Source organism: Echeneis naucrates, chromosome 16 (assembly GCF_900963305.1).
Source record: "Echeneis naucrates chromosome 16, fEcheNa1.1, whole genome shotgun sequence".
Taxonomy (NCBI): domain Eukaryota; kingdom Metazoa; phylum Chordata; class Actinopteri; order Carangiformes; family Echeneidae; genus Echeneis; species Echeneis naucrates.
The window spans coordinates 21,520,653-21,539,379 of NC_042526.1; the positions used below are offsets into that span (position 1 = coordinate 21,520,653).

Sequence of the window (18,727 nt, forward strand, 5' to 3'; positions counted from 1 at the left end):
CTCAACAGTTATGAAGCCTACCTCTGAATATGGTCCGAGTGATCAAATCTCAAATACAACCCAAATGTATCTTGGGTCTTTCGCACCTGAAGCTGTCTACTTATGATCGGCTTAGCCAAGACAGATGTTAACAACATTCCTGAACATGGTCTCTGTCTTGCTATAAATTCTGACATGGCCATAAGGCTGTGATGAATGTGTGGGGAACAAACTAAAAGTTAATTACACCAATGTTGACCTCAACTTCTAAAATACATGGACAGCCATATGTGTTTGTAACTACACATTTGGGATTTTGGTCTGTGGTTGACATATTTAATCTGCCGTCATGTATAATCAAAAGATATATAACAGGAATGGAGATGATGATCAGTGACATGTGGTTCTCAGTAATTTTATGATCATTGCTAAAAGAGTTCAAGGTTTGCCATAATTCAGTGTTGTAAATACAGCACAAATGCTGTAGGTTTTCAGTACAAGTGGATGGCAAGGCAGCATTACAAAACAATTCCTGGAGCTCTGAGAGTTCTGCACTTTTCATGAAATCTTTCTTTTTGGATCGTTATAGTATTCACTTAGATTTAATCTTATTTGGATAAGCATTATGAAATGGGATAATCTTCCTTCCCCTTTTTTTATTGAATCAAAATCCCACCCCCATAATAATGAGGACATCTGATGTGTTTCCATGGCTTTTAAAATGAATAAGCTGTCCTATAAATGAGTCCTTTCACTCTGTCTTTGCCACAATGTCCCAAAAATACTACCAGCCTAAATAACATATCCAGACCAAGACAATCCAGTCTTTATGTCACTATGTGTCCAAGCGTCAGCGCAATGTGCTGCATGTATTTTTAATTCACAGTGTGGTTGCATTCTTACTTAGCCAGACAGAGCCAGATTATACTGTACTTTGCTCTCCATGCACTGTATAGATCACAAGCTTTTAATGCAATTATGAGTATATCACAATATTTGTATGGAGTTTAATATTATGAGTCCTGAGTCAGTGTTAATAAATATGTTTTGTTTTGTGTTTGCGTGTGTGTGTGGTTACCCAGAGCCCATGGCTTGTCCTCCCCTGGCCCAAGACGACAAGGGTCCTTGTAATGAGTAAAAAGTGCATGCTGCTGCTCCAACTTGTCCTCTGAAAAAACATTAGTGCACAGACACAAACACATACAGAGATACAAACTGAAATGAAGTTTAATTCTCTAAAGTGAAATCGAAATTATAAAGTCCAGTAGCAGAACACAGTAATAATGTGCGTCACCAAAAATTCAGTTATCAGTAATAGTCAAGATAGAGTGTTTAGTGACTAAACATTAACTATATTTAGATGAGACAAGAGGAAATAGATTGGCTTCTTATTTGTGAATTTTCTTGCCTTCTCTTTCAGAAAATCCAATTATGGGAAAATAATCTTTCAATAAAAGTTTTACCAATGAATCATGTGTTTATTTACACTTCACATATAAGCTTTTACCAATATACTTAAAGCTCTAAATATTTTAGCCGTTTTCACTGCAAAAACATTGGCATCTGGCAATATCCTTTGGCAAAACTATAGCAGGTATTGTGCATTATATCTTATATGTTAAGCAATGCTAACAAATATTCATTGCTTCTTTGGAAGAGTTGTTAAAAGGTGAAACCTTGTTGGTGTATGAACTGTTAGGTTTGGTTTTGGGTTATCTCTGTCAACTGTATACAGTACCTGAAGAGCAGTTGTCAAAGTTGAGGTCTCCAAGGATGACATCAAAGGCCACCAGATCTTCAAGCACCTTCTCGCCTTCAGGTGGTTGGGATGAGGAGTGACGAAACTCTGTGCCCCACTGGAGCAACAGGTCCAGCTGCTCACAACGCACAGAGGCATCAGCTGGTGGAAGGTGCAGTGTATAATAAGAGGGAGGAAACAGATATAAATAGAGAGGAGCAAAAATGAACAAAAAAAAAAAGAAAATGCAAACTGCTTGCTGTATGAGCATATGTGAATGACACTGGCCTAAACTGATCTATAAAAAGCGAGAAGGAGAAGGACAATTGAGTTGTGCAACTAATTCAATTTAATAATTTTTACCCCATGGGCAAGATGGTGACAATAGAGCAGTTCACCCTGAGGTTTAAAACTGCTCTTTGGAAACCTGTCGCTGGCATCGTAGGTGCTACAACAATTTTTATTTATAGTCTTAGCTCTACAGTTCTGCAGCTCTACAGTCTTTTATGAAATTGTTTTGATGCTATTGGCTGTGGTGTTTCTGTTCTTGTGTTCATTGAGAATGCTCTCAATGTTCCTGTCTCCAAAAGCAGCAGATAGTTTCTTCAGCGAAAATACAAACCTAAACCTAAAGAAACTGTCCAGCAGCAATCAGTGGACAGAAGCTAAAAAGATTGCTAAAAAGAGACTTTCACTGGAAATATGTTATGAGCCACCTGGTGAATGTGTGAAATGATACATTGTGTACATTTCACAACTTTACTGTCCATCTGCTGTAGTACTGTATTATCCTGATACATAGTACACAAACTACTATCCCTAATTTTATGTTGAGAATTTTTATTTTCTTACTTACACATCAATGCTGTTCTTCATTCACTGTTGCAAATTTTAGTAAAATAATATTAAGCCACTGTAGGTGGCAAAATTTGCTTTAGTTCAGCCAGTAAATCAGATCAATTGGAGTTTAGAAAGATAAAGTAGGAGGTGACTTTGGGGAGGTGGTGGGTGGGAGTGTGCAAGAGCGAAAAACAGCTGAATAGTCGATGGTGTGAGAAAAACAATGAGGGTGAGCACTGACTGAACCCATCTATGTGTCAGTCCTGAGCCAGACACAGAGCACCATCTACTGGACACAGGCGGAAGTCCAGCTCATATCGCAGACATTGTACAGTTAACATGCCATTTACAAGGTTTAACTTGTATGCAATGACATGATGCAAAACTGGTAAGTGTTTTAGTGCCATATAGTGGACACTGTGGACAAAATATTGCATTTTCCATGCCATCCACAGCTAAACATTTTCAGTTTTAATACATTAGGGTGGGGGTCAATTAATTGTTGCTTGCAGCTTTATTTGTTTTGTTTTTGAATCCCCCTTTAAAATAACTAAACATAAAATAATAATGGATCTGAATAGTTTATGAATGTGCTGCAAGCTACTTTTTGCATTCAAATAGATGGTGTATTTCAAAAAGCATAGTCACTCCTCCCTCATTCCAGGCCCTGCTCCTCCAAAGGCTTCATGTTTGATTGATTTTTAGAAACAGACTTGGCACAACTATATTTAGGTGGCGTAGGAAGTGTAGGAGGAGCTTCCATTGCAGGCGAAGGGGGTCGATGTGTGTGTAAAAAATGAATGTGGCTTTGACCAAAATAGGGCTGTGACGCCTTAAACAACTTGAGCTCATTGTCATGGGAACAGCAGATGGAAGCATAGAGGGCTTTTGAAGCATTGACCTATCTGGATATAGATACATACTGACATACAAAGCTGTATCTGTATCTAAATGATTAAAGCAATCTGAGTTTAGATGAGCTCAAAGACACATTGCAGATGTGCGCCACTCCACAGAACAAAGTGAAAAGCAATGTCCGTGAACTCGTGTAAAAACACATTAATGTGTGCATGTGCATTTGTTGTGTATGTGTATATGTGGTTGTTTCAGAGAAAGAATAGAAAAAGTTTGAGCATGTAACTATACCTTCTATAGCATGGAGATGTGTACACGTAAGATATCCCACAATCCTTTGCTCCTGATGGGAAGTGCCCACGTGAACCTATATAGAACCAGTAACAAACATGACTCACTATGTTGTGTTCAAACAATTACAACATAAAATAATAACAATAACAATAACAACAATAATAATAATAATAATAATAATAATAATACAATCTAAATGAAGATCAAAGTTCATTTAGATAGTTTTTATGTGTAGTATACAAAGCATGCCAAATAATAACACTTCCAATTACATCCTAAAAGGCTAGGTTCAAACTTTATTGATCCCTGTGGGATAACAAACTCATGACTACAGTAATTTGATTGCAGCAGTTTGTGTGTGCTGCCTAACAGCAAATACAAATATGTGCTATGTAAAAATATAGAAGCAAATGCATTCACCTCAGAGAAAGATTAAGAGAGAAATAGTTGAGTTATGCAAACATGATGCCTGGATCTTTAGACTGTTACAATACAATACAAGAAGTTCAGTGTTACAGTATAATTAAGCTGACATAAGGACAATGTAGGTATGAAAAAAAATCAAATAATGACTAACTTAATTAAAGAATTTTCTTAATTATAAGGCGTTATTATGCTCTTTATCTTTAAAAAATCCATAACAATTTTTCCATAAATATTATGGTTATGAGACTTTTGAATTCTTAGACTCATATCACATCATAAACATGATCCAGATTTACAAACAGTAGGGGACAAGAATTTCATAACGGCTACCATCCACATAGGATGCTGTTGCTAGATTTCAGCTCAAAGTAACAAGTACATTGTTAGAGAGCTGTTTGTAAAGCTCTTTCTAATTACAAAACAGGATCAAAATTAAATTGTATCAGTTTTTTTTAAATAGTGCTGATTCATAACATAACAATAGAACAGGAGATCAATCGCTTCACTGAATTTTTAAAGGGACCCAACAAATCCCTCCATTTGTTAAGTCATTAAAGAGCTGAAATGTTGTGTTATTTGAAAGTCAAATAACCAATTGCAGTGTTCTTTTCATAATGTAGTATGACTCCAGTGGTGTGAGCTAAACACAGGTAAGAATTGTATATTTTCAATACATTCTTATACACTTTATACATTTTACAATATCTCTTCATGGCCACAATTGATCTGCTCCCACTGCAGTGTAAGCAGACACCTTTAGCATCAGTACAAGGAAGAAGCAGAGAAGCAGGACATGTAGTGTGACAGAGGCTGGAAATTCTGAAGTGCTGGTGGGTGTGTGTAGACTGATGAGGATGAATAGATGGTTGCAGAAAAAGGAATAAAGTTAATACGGGTGGGTGGTTTGAAGTGGGAAGGTGTCTGGGTAGAGTGGATCTCCAAGGCAAGAGATAAAATACACCATATTAGAGGCCAGTTTAGAGACAGCAATGAACAAAGTCTTATGACTTTGTTCAACCATCTATTCATCCTCAGTTTAGAGTGAATTTTTTGTAAAGCCACATAGAGTGAATAATGATTCTTTCATATATACATGTTATTGATCATTGCAGTCACAATTACACAAAAGTAATGTTTCAATTAATGTTAGCCTTTGCAGTTCCAAAGCTTACTGTCCGTCAAGGTTTTTACTAGAATGTTTTTTTTTTTTTTGTATTTCACAGGAGAGCAGGCCTTTTTGTGTGGTTAGTGGTGGTTAGTGGTTAGTGTATTCCGGTTCCAAGATATTTTTCAATGTTTTTTTTCTTTTAATTTTGAATCATCAATCAATCAATATTGTGAAATAATTTTTTTTAAGCATTTAGGGTGAGAGAGGCTGCAGTAGATGCAACTGGGGATATTGGCACAATGTATGTGCCTCATCTTTATTGAATGTAACCATCACAGCATCTACCTTTTTTTTTATATAACTTTAAGCACCCCCTCCCCTTTATGAATCTGTATGATGGTTATCCGCTGAAGGGTGGCTACCTCACTGCACAGCTCTCTTTTTCACTTTTACCTTTGCCATCAGTAAAGACTAAATCCATTGTGTCAGAGAGAGAGACAGAAGGGGAGGGAGAGAGAGGCACTGAAAAGCTATTGCCCTGTGTTGACAGATTATACACACACACCCACACACAAACACACATGGTCCATTTTAGAATCACAGGTACAAATATTTTAACCTGTACAATTATCAGTATTTATTCAGAAAAACAATCCACTAACTAGAAAAATAGGATCGCATGGAGGCAGCAATAGAAGCTTTCAGATGGCTCTGGCTAAAGTGCGGACAACAGGGGGGACTGCAGACTGCCATTTCAGGTTGCCTTAATTAGGGTGTCTCTTCTAGGACCTCAAAAACCCAATGACTCCAGAATACAAAACTGATGATTTATCCAAGTGTATTCATTGGAAGACGAGGGGAAAACCCTTATTATTACTAAATGAACAATATCTATTGAAATTTTTTCTAGGTGGGAGCAAAGTCAGAGAGTGTGTCAAGTAGTAATGAGTGAGAAGGACTAAAAGTTCAAAACTGGGAAGTGAGGGTTCAAAACAGGGTGCTGCCTTGGTGTCTGGAGGATAAATAGTGGCGAGGAAAAAACAGTAGGCACATCAAAGTCTGCACCTGACACCTGCTGACACCTCACCATAAAATTTATTAATTAATTCATCTTCAACCGCTTATCAGTTTCCACATCACGAGGGAACAGGAGCCAATCCCAGCTCATACTGGGTGAGGGCAGGGTCACCCTGGACAGGTCGCCAGTCCATCACAGGGCCAACATGCAGAGACAGACAGGGACCAACAACCACTCACACTCACACTAAGACCTATGGACAATATAGAGTCACCAGTTAACCCAAGCATAATGTTGGGAGGAAACTGGAGTATCTGGAGAAAACCCGCACAGGGAGAACATACAAACTCCACATAAAAAATCCCCAGGCCGGGGAACTGAAACCACAACCTTTTGTTGTGGGGCCACAGCGCTGACAACTATGCTGCCATGCTTCCCCGCCATAAAATTATTCTTAAATAATGATAAATAGAATTTATGCAATTACACTGCTATTGCCAACGGTCTTTCACCTTTACTATTCACTCATAATCTTACTAATTGCATCTACAAACTCATTCACTCAGTCACTACCTAAAGCTCATTACCATAGGTGAGGGCTAAAAAAAAGACTGGTATGGCATGGATGGCAAATCAATACCCTCGTCCATGAATATCAAGAAGAGTCAAGAAGACGACATCGGATCACATCAGATGTTGTGAGATGATAATCAATCTAAGGTACGAAGGTACCAAGTAGAATACAACAAAACACTGAAATACTTATACTTAAAAAGGCAATTTGGTTTGGGAATAAAATACACCTTATAAACCACCCCTTTATTTGCACATGGTGTTAGTTATGGCCAAACTGTGCCCATAACTAACACCCTTCCATTTCTCTGCATCATTGGTCACAGGGTTGTTGAAGTCCCTCCAGGAGAATTATTAAGTTCCCCAATGGAGCCCTCTTCCAGGAGACCACCCAGGGGACTCCAAAGGCCTGCTACTCTGAACTGCTGCAGTTTCTATTAACCCTGGCATCTGTCACTGGGAATACTGCAGAAGTAAAGCCCAGCTTCTCTCCAGGAGTTTGGTTTGAGAGCCTTTGATAAGCATGGAGACAATCAGAAATTGGATATTAAAATCTTTGCCACATAATGTTTTGCCAAGGTTTTACTGTTTATACATTTTAGATTAATTTAAATTCAGCTCAGTTTGAAATATAGTGAGGAGTGGAAAAAAACACACTTTCTGAGTTTTAAAGATTTTCCAGGTCAAGAGTAAAAGTTGTCAATCAATTATCACTGATGTTATGGAAAAATGCTCTTATTCACAATTAGTTTTAATGTCAAACAGCAATACGGTCTTTGGGTTAGGTTGGGCCGAGCTGGAACAATGCAGGCAGAGGAAGGCATAAACCATTTTAAAATACTCAGACCATTCACTTCAGAAATCCCTAGTGGATCAGAAAACCACATCAGTGGACAGTTAATCCATCTACAATGCAGGACTGAAAGATACAGAAAATCATTAATTCCCACGGACAACTACAGTACCTAACTATTGGACATCACAATTTCCCTCCAGGGATTAATACAGTATTTCTCATTCTGAATCAAAAGGTAAAATAATCTACCTACTAAGCCCCTCTACTAGCAGATGATTCTTTGCATTTCTACAAAAATGGATTCTTGGACGATTTCTTGGCTGGGATAAGAAAAGAAGTTGTTTATGTGGTTATCACAGGTTTTAAAGGACAGAGTCTGTGTAGAATAGTAAAAGTAAAGTAAAATCTCTGACCTTGGCAAAGAGTGCCCCCTTGGCTGCCAGAGAATCTTCACCTCTCCCATTGGGATAACACTCATACCGAGCATCCAGAATTGGGTACCGGCTGGCCAGCATAAGCCCACTGTTCAGGAATTTGAACTTGGAACAACAGCCTTTCCAGCCATACTGGCCAACATCACTTAGCACATAGGGAAAATAGTGATGCAATTGCCGCCGGAGTCTAGTTATAGATCCATGGTCAAACACTTCCTGTAGAGCCAGGAAATCTAAGTTGGCTGGGAAAAAGGCAGAGATCTCATGGTCGAATGTTTCATCTCCTTGGCGGCGTTTTCGTCCAGGGCGTTTAAAGATTGACGTGCGAGGGACATGAGAGAGAATATTGTTGGAAGATATCCCTACTCCACTCTCACCTCCATGGTAACGAGCAAGAGACTCCCTGGAGGCAGTAACGCTACCAGTATCTCCCGCTTGGTTCCCTGTTTCAGCCTCTTCCTCCTGGGCATCTGGTTCTGGGGCACTGATGCTGATTTGAACCCCTGAGGTGTGAAGTGGGCAGCTTGTTGAGGATTTTGGTTGGGTCCCTTCACTATGCGTGGAAGCAACAGGATGGTCAGAGATATTCTTAGGCTCTACAGAATGCATGGGACAGTGTGGAGCCTCCCCTGAGCTGTGAACGGGACAGTCTGAGTTGTTGTTAGCTCCTGTGGGATGGAGTTGGCAGTCTGTAGTAGTGTCTGTTTCATCTTGGTGAAGAGGGCATCCAGAGGAGCCCTGGTCTCCTACAACTGTGTGTAAAGGGCAGTTGGTAGCACCTGAGGAATGAATTGGGCATTCAGTGAGTGGTTCGGGTTCAGTGTCAGTTAGGCCATTGATGGTGTGTGTTTGGTCAGGACGATGGTCCACTGAGGAGGTACGACGGAAGCCTGTGGCAAGGCTGCTGAAGGATGCCGCACTAATGAATGGAACAGATAAAAAGAAGGACGGGAAATGTATTTCTTTGATTAGTAATTATGGCAGAAGTAAATGTTCTTACTATTGCAGTGGGCCCCAGAGAGAACTCTCCTTACCTGATGGAAGTGTTGGTAGGCGAATCTATATATATTTTTATTTGAGGCCGACTGGCACCATTTCGGATCCTCTTCCCCACCTCACGGGCTCTCCTGTGGGTGTCTGACAGGTTGTTAAACCTGGCCAGGGAGTCAGGCAGCAGGCATACATTGGCACTGCAGAAACAGAAGCTTCTGCCTTGTGGCCTCCATTCACCAACACCTATGCCAGCAAGCGCTGACTGGGCTTCCTCGGCCTGGTATTTATCTGGTCTGCACAAGCAAAAAGAAAAAAAGAAAAAAAAAACCAACAACAACAAAAGAAAATTGGAAGTTAAACGGAAGATATTCAGTACTTAAAATACATATCCTGTGTAATTTATATGAGAGAATCAAATATTTTCACACAATTGTATTTATTTAATCTTTAACAAGTGTGAAAGAGATGTTTTGTGTTTTTCTGTAGTCCACAAAAACCTGTGCTGTTTAGCCCTTTGTTAACAACCAGCCATTTTAGGAGATATAAAAAGTTTTCCAAAGGTGTGTAGTCTTCTTGAAGGGAAAAAGTCTCAAAAGTATAAATTTAAAGCCAAAAGCTGTTGTATCCTGGATAATTATATACATTTCAAATGATACATTGAACAACATTTTCAAACTTGGATTTCTGATGCCTATGGATATTCTTGTAATGATGGAAAATTGGGAATAGGAAAATGTTTCAAAAGAATTTTTTTTTTTTTTTTTTTGACATGTTTCAGGTGTATATGCACCAGATTATCCTATGGCACATTGTTTGAGATCTTTAGCCCGTTGTTGTTGTACACATAACTTTCATTTTTTTTTTATGCTTTTGTTGACAGACAAAAGACTGTATCCATCAAATTTGAGCAAACCATTAAGATGACTGAGGCGTTGCAGTCTTAACATACAGTAGATGTTTCAAATGGATGTTTAACTTGATGGGAAGATATACTTGCACAGGAAAGGAAAAGACTCTTCTTGATAATAGAGACACGTGATTGATAATGACCCTGATGGAAATGTATTTAAACCTGAGTGCTATCTAACTTTGGTCTATGCTTTATGTAGGTGTTTATTATTCATTCATTTTTAAATTTGTTATTAATTTTCATTAATTTCCCTTTTTTTTTCCTTTTTATTACCCTGTACTATCATCCTTTAGTCAGCTATTATTGTTTTAAAGTTAGTATCAGGATGCAAAACAAGTGTGTGTCTATTGTAAAAGCAATAATAATAACAATAACAAAAAAAAAACAACAACAAAACATAATCAACAAAAAAGAAAAAGACATACCTGTACTATCATCCTTTAGTCAGCTATTGTTGCTTTAAAGTTAGTATCAGGAAGCAAAACAATAATAATAATAATAATAAAAAAAAAAAAAACAACAACAAAACAAAACAGTATAATCAACAAAAAAAAAAAACAGTAAAAGACATACCTGCAGTGTGTGTACAAGTAGGGCTGGCGGAGAGCCTGCAGTGGAGCCCAGATAATGAAGCCCAGAAGGGCAAAAGGGAGGGAAGCGAGGAGGAGGAACAGGTAAACAGGTGCAGAGATGAGGACACACAGGGTGAGGAAGGAGCAGGGGTCCTGGGAGCGCTGGTGCTTCTCCAGTGAGGTGGCCACACATGAGGCTAAGAGTCTGTCCAGGAGCCAGTAGCAGGGGAACACCAAGCTCCATGATAAACCATCCAGGAAGTGCAAACTCGCACTGGAGTAAGGGGTAGTGTAAAGGACCATCTCTTTCCTTCTTTCTCTTGCTTACTTCCTCTTTGACACTTTCTTCTCACCTCACACTCTTTGTTCACACCCACATAAAATCTTTAATCAAGCACAAATTTTCTGAATAAATAAATAAGATTCGATTGTAGACATCCCCCCCTCATTTGACAAAGCTGAACTACATGATTTGGGTGGGTTCCTTCAGAGCTGAGTTCATTAACCCTTCCTCAGAAATGACCACCTCCACTGTAGGGGTCAAGAAGTGCAGACTGGAGGTAAGAGGTGGCCATGATGAGAGATTTTCTCTTGATGCTGGATTTATGATTGTGTGGACTTCAACAATCTGAGAAGCAAGCTGCCATTCAACTTCACCTTTTCCACAAGACCTAAGGTAAATAAAGAAGAAGAAAACAAAAAGAGACAGAGTGGGGAAGGGAAAAATAGATGGCAGTGATTAATTTGCTTTGATGTAGCATTCTGCAAGGAACAAAATGCCTAATTCCATGCTTGTATGACAGGAAGGGAAATTAACTTTTTTTTTTTTTACATTTGAGAACTCAATGAAATTTCTAAGCGACATAAAATATACTTTAAGTAATCTGAAAAAATATGCATTAATACTTAATCAAATGTAGTTTAATAGAAAACACCAGTCAGAGCTGAAATTGCCACAGCAATTGAAGCAAGTGAAGACTTCACTTCACTCCACTTCAGTTTTATCCTCCTTTGATGCTGCAGTTTTAACCTGTCTGACTACATTCATCCAGACAGAAAGTATTTAGTGAAGTCACACTCACTTAACCTCGGCTCGGCCCAATTAGGACCTGAGCAGTCATAGATGCAAGGCCCTGTTGCATCTGTTGGTGTTAGTAGGGACTGAGTACTCAAACTCATGAAACTCAGCATGTCAGGACTGTGTCAGAAAATTCTGATATTAAATAGGTTGCAGGAATAAATGTCAGAAAGTAGGTATGTATGTACGTACATAGATCTCACCCTCTGTCTGCACATACATGCTCAATATCCATACCTCATACTTTAACAAACCCCTCCTACAGTTTTGACCCAAATGACTTCAGATTCACTCAGTATCATCTCAAGAGTTTGAGGATGAAAAAGTATGAAAATCTTTTTCATTTTTGTTACCTGCTGGGTATGGTGCTAGCACCAATTTCAGTGTGTCGACATAAAACAGGAGAGCCATATTACTCTAGCATACATACTCTGATCTGCCCAAAATCATGTTGAGGGTCCTGCCCTGAAAAAGTCTCTGTGCCAATCCTGTGTCAAACTCAGGGCACAACCTACAGAAAAATGGAAGTCGGCCTAACATCATAAACATCAGCTGATTTTTATGATATGACCAGGATGAGTTCTCCACATCACACCAGTTCCGCAGAAAGGTTTTGAGATTTAATGCATTTGGGTGGGGGTGAGTCTGGGGTCCTCTGAGTTGTACATGGGTGCTAAGGCCCATTCATCGCAGCTTGCAGCTTTAATATCACTTTGGGACAGTAGCTGTGAGTTAGCGTGGTGTCTGCTCTGGGTCCTTCATAAAATAACAAAGAAAATCAACTTCCTTTCGAGCTTGGCATTATACTACAACTTTGTACCAGCAGTTAAATATAGAATTTGCCTACTTCTGCTGGTGTCCAGCTGGTTCTGTCTGACTATTTTTCTTATCTAGAGGACTAGGTGACAATACATTAATGGCTCACCATTTTGTGTCCGCCTAGCATTACTGGTCCAAGATTAGGCAGGATTGAGCCATGGGATGCATTAAAAGAGGTGTCATGCCACCACATATGGCTGTGGAGTCAGTAGCGCTGTCTTACACATTATAACTTTTATTTGACAATGACAGAATTAAAAGTAATAAGAAGAAAATTATTATTTTTATTATTATGTATTTATTTATTTATTTATTTTTTGTTTTCAGCAAAGTGCCACTATCCATAGGTTCCAGGTTTTCTGATCATCAGTACATTTCTACTCTACTCAGCCTACCTGGAAAAGGTGTATGAGGGTTAGAGTTAGTAATGCTAGTAATCGTATAGTAATATAGTAAGAATGCTATTTAATGCAAATGTTTATTTCATTTTCTCAACACTATTTTTGGAGAATACCACAAATTTTGAAAAATCATAATCAAACGGCTAACATCTACTGTCAGCATAGTGATGTATCTAAGCTTTGAAGTGGAAGCTGAAGGTGAATTTTTTTTAAGTATTTCAAGGAATTCACTAATCCAAGGAAGAGCTCAGTACAATAGAAAATGGGCTGTGGAAAGAATTGTCGGGATGCCAGACACAATGACAATAAATACTTCAAATCCATTGACAAACTTTCAACAACAACAATAATACCCCAAGCCGGACTAGGAAGAGATCCAGATCCACCTAGATGAATAAATGATGACTAGATTCATTTCAGCAGCTAGGGTTTAGAAAGACGTAAAGAGAATGCTGACCTCACTGTAACCCCATATACTCCACATGGCCCACCAGAGCAACAACTGCAGCTGAGTGAGACCATATTTGATCCTCATCTTGCCATCAAATCCACTTGCTGCAGTACAAAAACTGTCATTCTTCATCACACACATCTGTGACTGTAAATTGTATCACTCTTTGACTAAATCCTGTCTGTTTTTAATTGTGATGTTTTGGGACTTTTTGGTAATTGTTTTAATCTTTTATCATCCTGCTCTGCTCTGCCTGTTCATCTCCCAGCCAAGCTCAGTGTCTGTCTGTCTCCTGGGGACGCCAATGACATCACTGTAGCAGGACTCATCTCTGGTGGGGACAGGTGCAAACAGGGATGAGGTGGATTGGCTGACTGTTTGGTGTAAAGAAAATAACATAGCCCTTAATGCCTCCATGGCAAAGTAACTGATTCTCAACTTCCACAGGAAAAAAACTGCAGGACGACTGCATGATAAGTGACGATGACTGGCTAAGGTAGATTAAAATTTCATTGGAAGCCAAACAGAGACAGAGGTAGGTGGGTCACAAACCACACACAAACACAAACCCACAAGCACCCCCCCACACACACACAACCCGGACACAAGAGGTTATGGCAAAGTTGAAACAATTCAAAGGCAGCATTTACAAACTGGAAGTACAGTAATTTACTGTATTGTAGTAGGTGTCTATTTCATTCATTTAAAAATATAGATGTAAAATATTTAAAAATTATAATATTTTGTTTTTATTATAAATAATTGAATAAATAGGGCAGCATGGTGTCATAGTGCTGTTGCCTCACAGCAAGAAGTTCATGGGTTCAATTCCCAGGCCTGGTTCCTTTCTGTGTAGAGTTTGCATGTTCTCCCTGTTCTCCACAGTCCAAATACATCATGTTTGGGTTAACTTGTGACTCTAAATTATCCGTAGGTCTGAAAGCGCGTGTGCGTGGTTGTTTGTCTCTGTTTGTCTTTGTGTGTTGCCTTTGTGATAGACTGGTGACCTGATTGGCTCCAGCACACCTCGTGACCCAGAAAGGGAAAAGCAGTAGAAGATGGATGTACTGATGGGCGGGCAGCATAGTGAAATAGTGCTGTTGCCTGACAGCAAGAAGGTCATAGGTTCAATTCCTGGGCCTGGGGCCTTTCTATGTGCAGTTTGCATGTTCGCCACAGTCCAGTTACATCATGTTTGGGTTAATTGGTGACTCTAAATTGTCCATAGGTCTGCATGTGAGCGTGAGTTTGTTCATCTCTGTCTGTCTCTGTATGTTGGCCCTGTGATGAAGTGTAGTCCGTTTCACAAAGCAGGTTCAACAAACTCTGAGTCTAACCCTAAACTCTGAGTTCATCTACTCTGAGACAGGAAACTCTGAGTTCATCTACTCTGAGACAGGAAGCTCTGAGTTTTCGGTTCCAGAAAAGCTGATTTCAGTTAGTTTGATCAACTTGGAGTAATTTCACCCGAAGTTACAGTCTTGGACAGACGTTTACATACACTAAAAAACTATTCAAGCTTTAACCCAATTTGGCACCCAATTTGGATGAAGACATATATGTGGTTATTCAATAATAGTATCTTCATTATTCTGCCAATGGGGCAGATGAGAATTTTTGACCTAAGATAGATATTTAGTTGATTTCCCCAAATGACCTCAGATTCTTGTGGTTCATAAGTTTACATATACCCATACACCCACTTGTCTGGCCTTAGTAGTTATTAGTTGAAATTAGGTTGTGCAATCATTCATGGAATCATCCCTTTAGTTTGGTGTTCATTCATGTTGTGTAAAAGCCAAGGTGTAGAAATTATGGGGTGTAAAAGCAGCTTGACTTTACACACACTATTTCGACTTGAGACTTACAATGGGAAAGTCAAAAGAATACAACCATGACATCAGGGAGTGAATTGTTGCCTTGCATAAGTAAGGCTCGTCTCTTGGGCCAATTTCAAGGCAGTTTGATGTACCAAGAGCATCTGTTCAGACAACTGTCCACAAATATAAGCACCTTGGGAGAACAGCTGTAATGCCACGGTCTGGAAGGAAACGAAAATTAACATCCAGAGATGAAAAAGCTTTTGGTCTCCCTAACCCAGAGACCACCAAGAAAGCCATCTGCAATGAATTGGCTGCCTCAGGAACAAATGTCTCAGTGTCCACGGTCAAGAGAGTTCTCCATCAACATGCGCTAAGAGGGTACAGAAAGAAACCATTACTCAAAGAGAGACACAGAAAAGCTCGGCTGAAGTTTGCAAAAGAGCACCAGGATAAGAACAAAGCCTTCTGGAAGAGTGTCATGTGGTTGGATGAGTCTGGGCATAATGACAAACAATACGTTTTCTGGTGAAAGGGTGAAGCCTTTAATCCCAACAATACCATCCCGATGGTCAAGCATGGTGGAGGAAGTATCATGTTGTGGGGTCAGGAACCGGTGAACTCCAGAAGATCAATGGAATCATGAAAAAAGAGCAATACTTTGCAAGGAGACGTCAAAAAGTCAGCCTAATTTCTGCAGCTTGGTTGAAATCGGATCTTTCAACAGGACAATGATCCAAAACATACTGCAAAATTATTTTCAAAATGATTTCAGCAAAACAAGGTGAAAGTACTGGAGTGGCCTCCATAAAGCCCTGACCTCAATCCTATCAAGAATATGTGGAGTGAACTGAAGAAACAAGTCTGTAAGAGAAGACCGTGTGAGAAGCTCATTCATGGCTATCCAAAGCGACTTGCTGAAGTTATAAAAGTTAATGGAAATGCTACCAAGTGCTAAGCCCTGAAGACAAATGTGTATGTAAACTTAGGACCAAGTCAAAAAGCTGTGTTCGGCAAAGAAATATCAATAAATCTCAAATTATGAAGAATTTTTGCCTTTTCTTTTTATTTCCCAAAAGCATTAACCCTGTAAACTTCTGACCATGACTGTAAACGTGTGCACCATAACTATAAAAAGACAGCATCAATGGCAAGTCACCATGGCAACAGGGGAGGAGGAGGGCTGTGTTTTTCAAACCACTAGAACTGGACATTTTTAATGCACCCACAAGGTGAGTTTGAACATGTTTTTAGAAAGAAGTGCGACACCGCTGAGGCTGTCAAAGAGAGGGAGACTGCGTGGGAGAACATTGCTGTTCGGGTCAATGCGCAAAATTTAAATGTAGTCATTTGCAATCACAATAATATTACAAGGGAAAACTGCTTGAATGGCAGCCTATTGATTTATTTCATTTAGATGGAATCCTGTGGGGGAAAGGCGCCCTTGGCAGCAGTTTAAGATGAAATATAAAAACGTTGTTCAATCAGGTAAGACCTCGGTATAATCTCATGGGGGTACTTCATTTTGATCATGTTTCTATCTGCCAGGTGGAGCCTCTTCACAACACAACAAGTAGTCAATACTCCAAAGATTTTGTTTAAGTATACTGAAACATATCACTCATCTAGGATGAAGATTACGAGGAAACTGTGTCTACTGCCTTTACAGAGTGGGATCCAGAAAGGCCTACAGAGGTAACATCTAGATATGTTGCTGATGGCTCTCTTGCAATTCACATTCCTTAGCATTCTGCTGGAATAGAGTGTGACATTTAGCCTACACTGAGGTAATAACACATTCTCATCCTTTTTAACAGGGCATGGCTGGGCAGCAGCAGGAGGGTCCCTCAACTTCCACTGCACAGATTCCAATCATTCTGTGGAATGTAGGTGCAACTGCATCACTTAATGTCCTCCTTATGTATTCCCAGTTACCAGTAAAAGAGATTTACAAAATTCACCTGCTGGAAAAAAAAACAAAAACAAAAACAAAAAAAAAAGAATGGCTCTGACAGGTTTTTGTCAAAGATGGATAATAGCTGTTTCAGGGTGAGGCACACTTTTCTGACCATCCTGCATACAGTTGCCTTACTCAGGTGCTCTGCATCTCTGGCATTGTACAAAAAACTCCCATTTGCAAAGACACAGCGCAACATACAATTTCTGCTGGGATGTAAGAGCACGACTACGGTTGGTAATGTTGCAAATGTAAGGATGGATTAGGTTGTCAATCTAGATGATGGAGTGTGGTGTGAAACGGTACCGATCAAACAGATAATTGTCTGGAAAAGCTAGACTATCTATGCGGTCTGATAACCATCTCCTGACGAATATTTAATTCTCATTCTTCATCCACGGGGTCGTTATCAAAAGGACATGCCATGTTAGTGAATAAAGACGCCACCTACTGTGCCTAATGGACTTCTAACATATTCCAACTGACTGATTTTTGTTTTTTTATGATATTTTTAATGAACAGACGTTCGAACAACGTTACACCAAAACTGCTGACTGAATGAATGAAGATATAAAATACTGTGCGTAGCTGGAAGAGGACGGAGACAGACAGAAACTCAAGGTTTACTGTGAAAAACCTAGTCCCTCCCAGGCTAGGTTCACAGAACCTGTTACTACAGTAACTGAGAGCTTAAGTTACCTCTCGCTGGGAAACAGGCTAGAGTTACCCCTCTTTCTCTTGTTTGGGTTACCTCCCTTTGTGAAACGGAAAACTCACTGTTCCCCTCATTTCAGGGTTAACAGACTCCGAGTTTCCACTAAACCTGCTTCGTGAAACGGACCTCTGGCAACCTGTTTATTTTCCTTTTAAATTATGCCACTTCTGTAAGGAACATGCATTTGTGGGATGAGCAGCAGAACTGAGTATGTGGGTTGAGCTCATGAAAAGTTTGCCAAATCTTCTCTGTGTAAATGACGTATGATGTAAATTAACCATTTAAGTACAGCCCATGGATTTGAAACAAAAAAATCAAGATGTGAGTTCAGTGCAGCCTTTCACCTTTAATTTGAGGGTATTTACATCCAAATTTGGTGAATGGTGTAGGAACTGCAACACATTTTATATCTGCCCTCCACATTTTTAAGGGACCAAAAGCAACTGGACAATTGGCAGCTCAGCTGTTCCATGGCAAGATGTGGCTTATTCCCTCATTATTTCATTTCCAAGGAGCTGATAAAAGGTTGAGAATTAATTTCAAATGTGGTATTTGCATTTGGAATCTGATGAGGTCAGCTCCCACAATGAAGTGTAAAGATTTCTCCCTATCAGTTAAGCAAGCCATTTGTTGGCTGAAAATCTAAACAAAATGTGGTAAAATCCACTAATTGGCACATTCTTAAAAAGAAAACACTGTTGAGCTCAGGAGTGAAAAGACCCTGTGCAGTTCTGGAACAGCATCCTATGGACACATGAGACAAGGATCAACTTGTACCAGAATGATGGGAAGAGAAGAATATGGAGAAGGGAAGGAACTTCTCAAGATTGAAAGCATTCCCACTCCATCAGTGAAGCATGGTGGTCGTGTAATTGCGTGGGCTTGTTTAGCTGCCCATGCAACCAGTTCTTTTATATTATTGATGATGTGACTGCTGACAAACACATGAT

The 18,727-nt window shown here is 39.5% G+C and overlaps 1 protein-coding gene across 1 annotated transcript in view; it reads right to left on the reverse strand.

The window, feature by feature from the left end:
* The window catches only part of smpd3 (sphingomyelin phosphodiesterase 3), a 51,229-nt gene that overhangs the window by 8,275 nt on the left and 24,227 nt on the right, over positions 1 to 18,727 (reverse strand). Inside the window, exons 2-7 of the mRNA XM_029523753.1 lie at positions 10,538 to 11,207; positions 9,096 to 9,347; positions 8,041 to 8,980; positions 3,704 to 3,779; positions 1,718 to 1,879; positions 1,058 to 1,147 (exon numbers count right to left, since the gene is read on the reverse strand). Coding sequence (XP_029379613.1) covers positions 1,058 to 1,147; positions 1,718 to 1,879; positions 3,704 to 3,779; positions 8,041 to 8,980; positions 9,096 to 9,347; positions 10,538 to 10,839 — 1,822 coding nt within the window. The 5' untranslated portion in view covers positions 10,840 to 11,207. The remainder of the gene's footprint in view (positions 1 to 1,057; positions 1,148 to 1,717; positions 1,880 to 3,703; positions 3,780 to 8,040; positions 8,981 to 9,095; positions 9,348 to 10,537; positions 11,208 to 18,727) is intronic.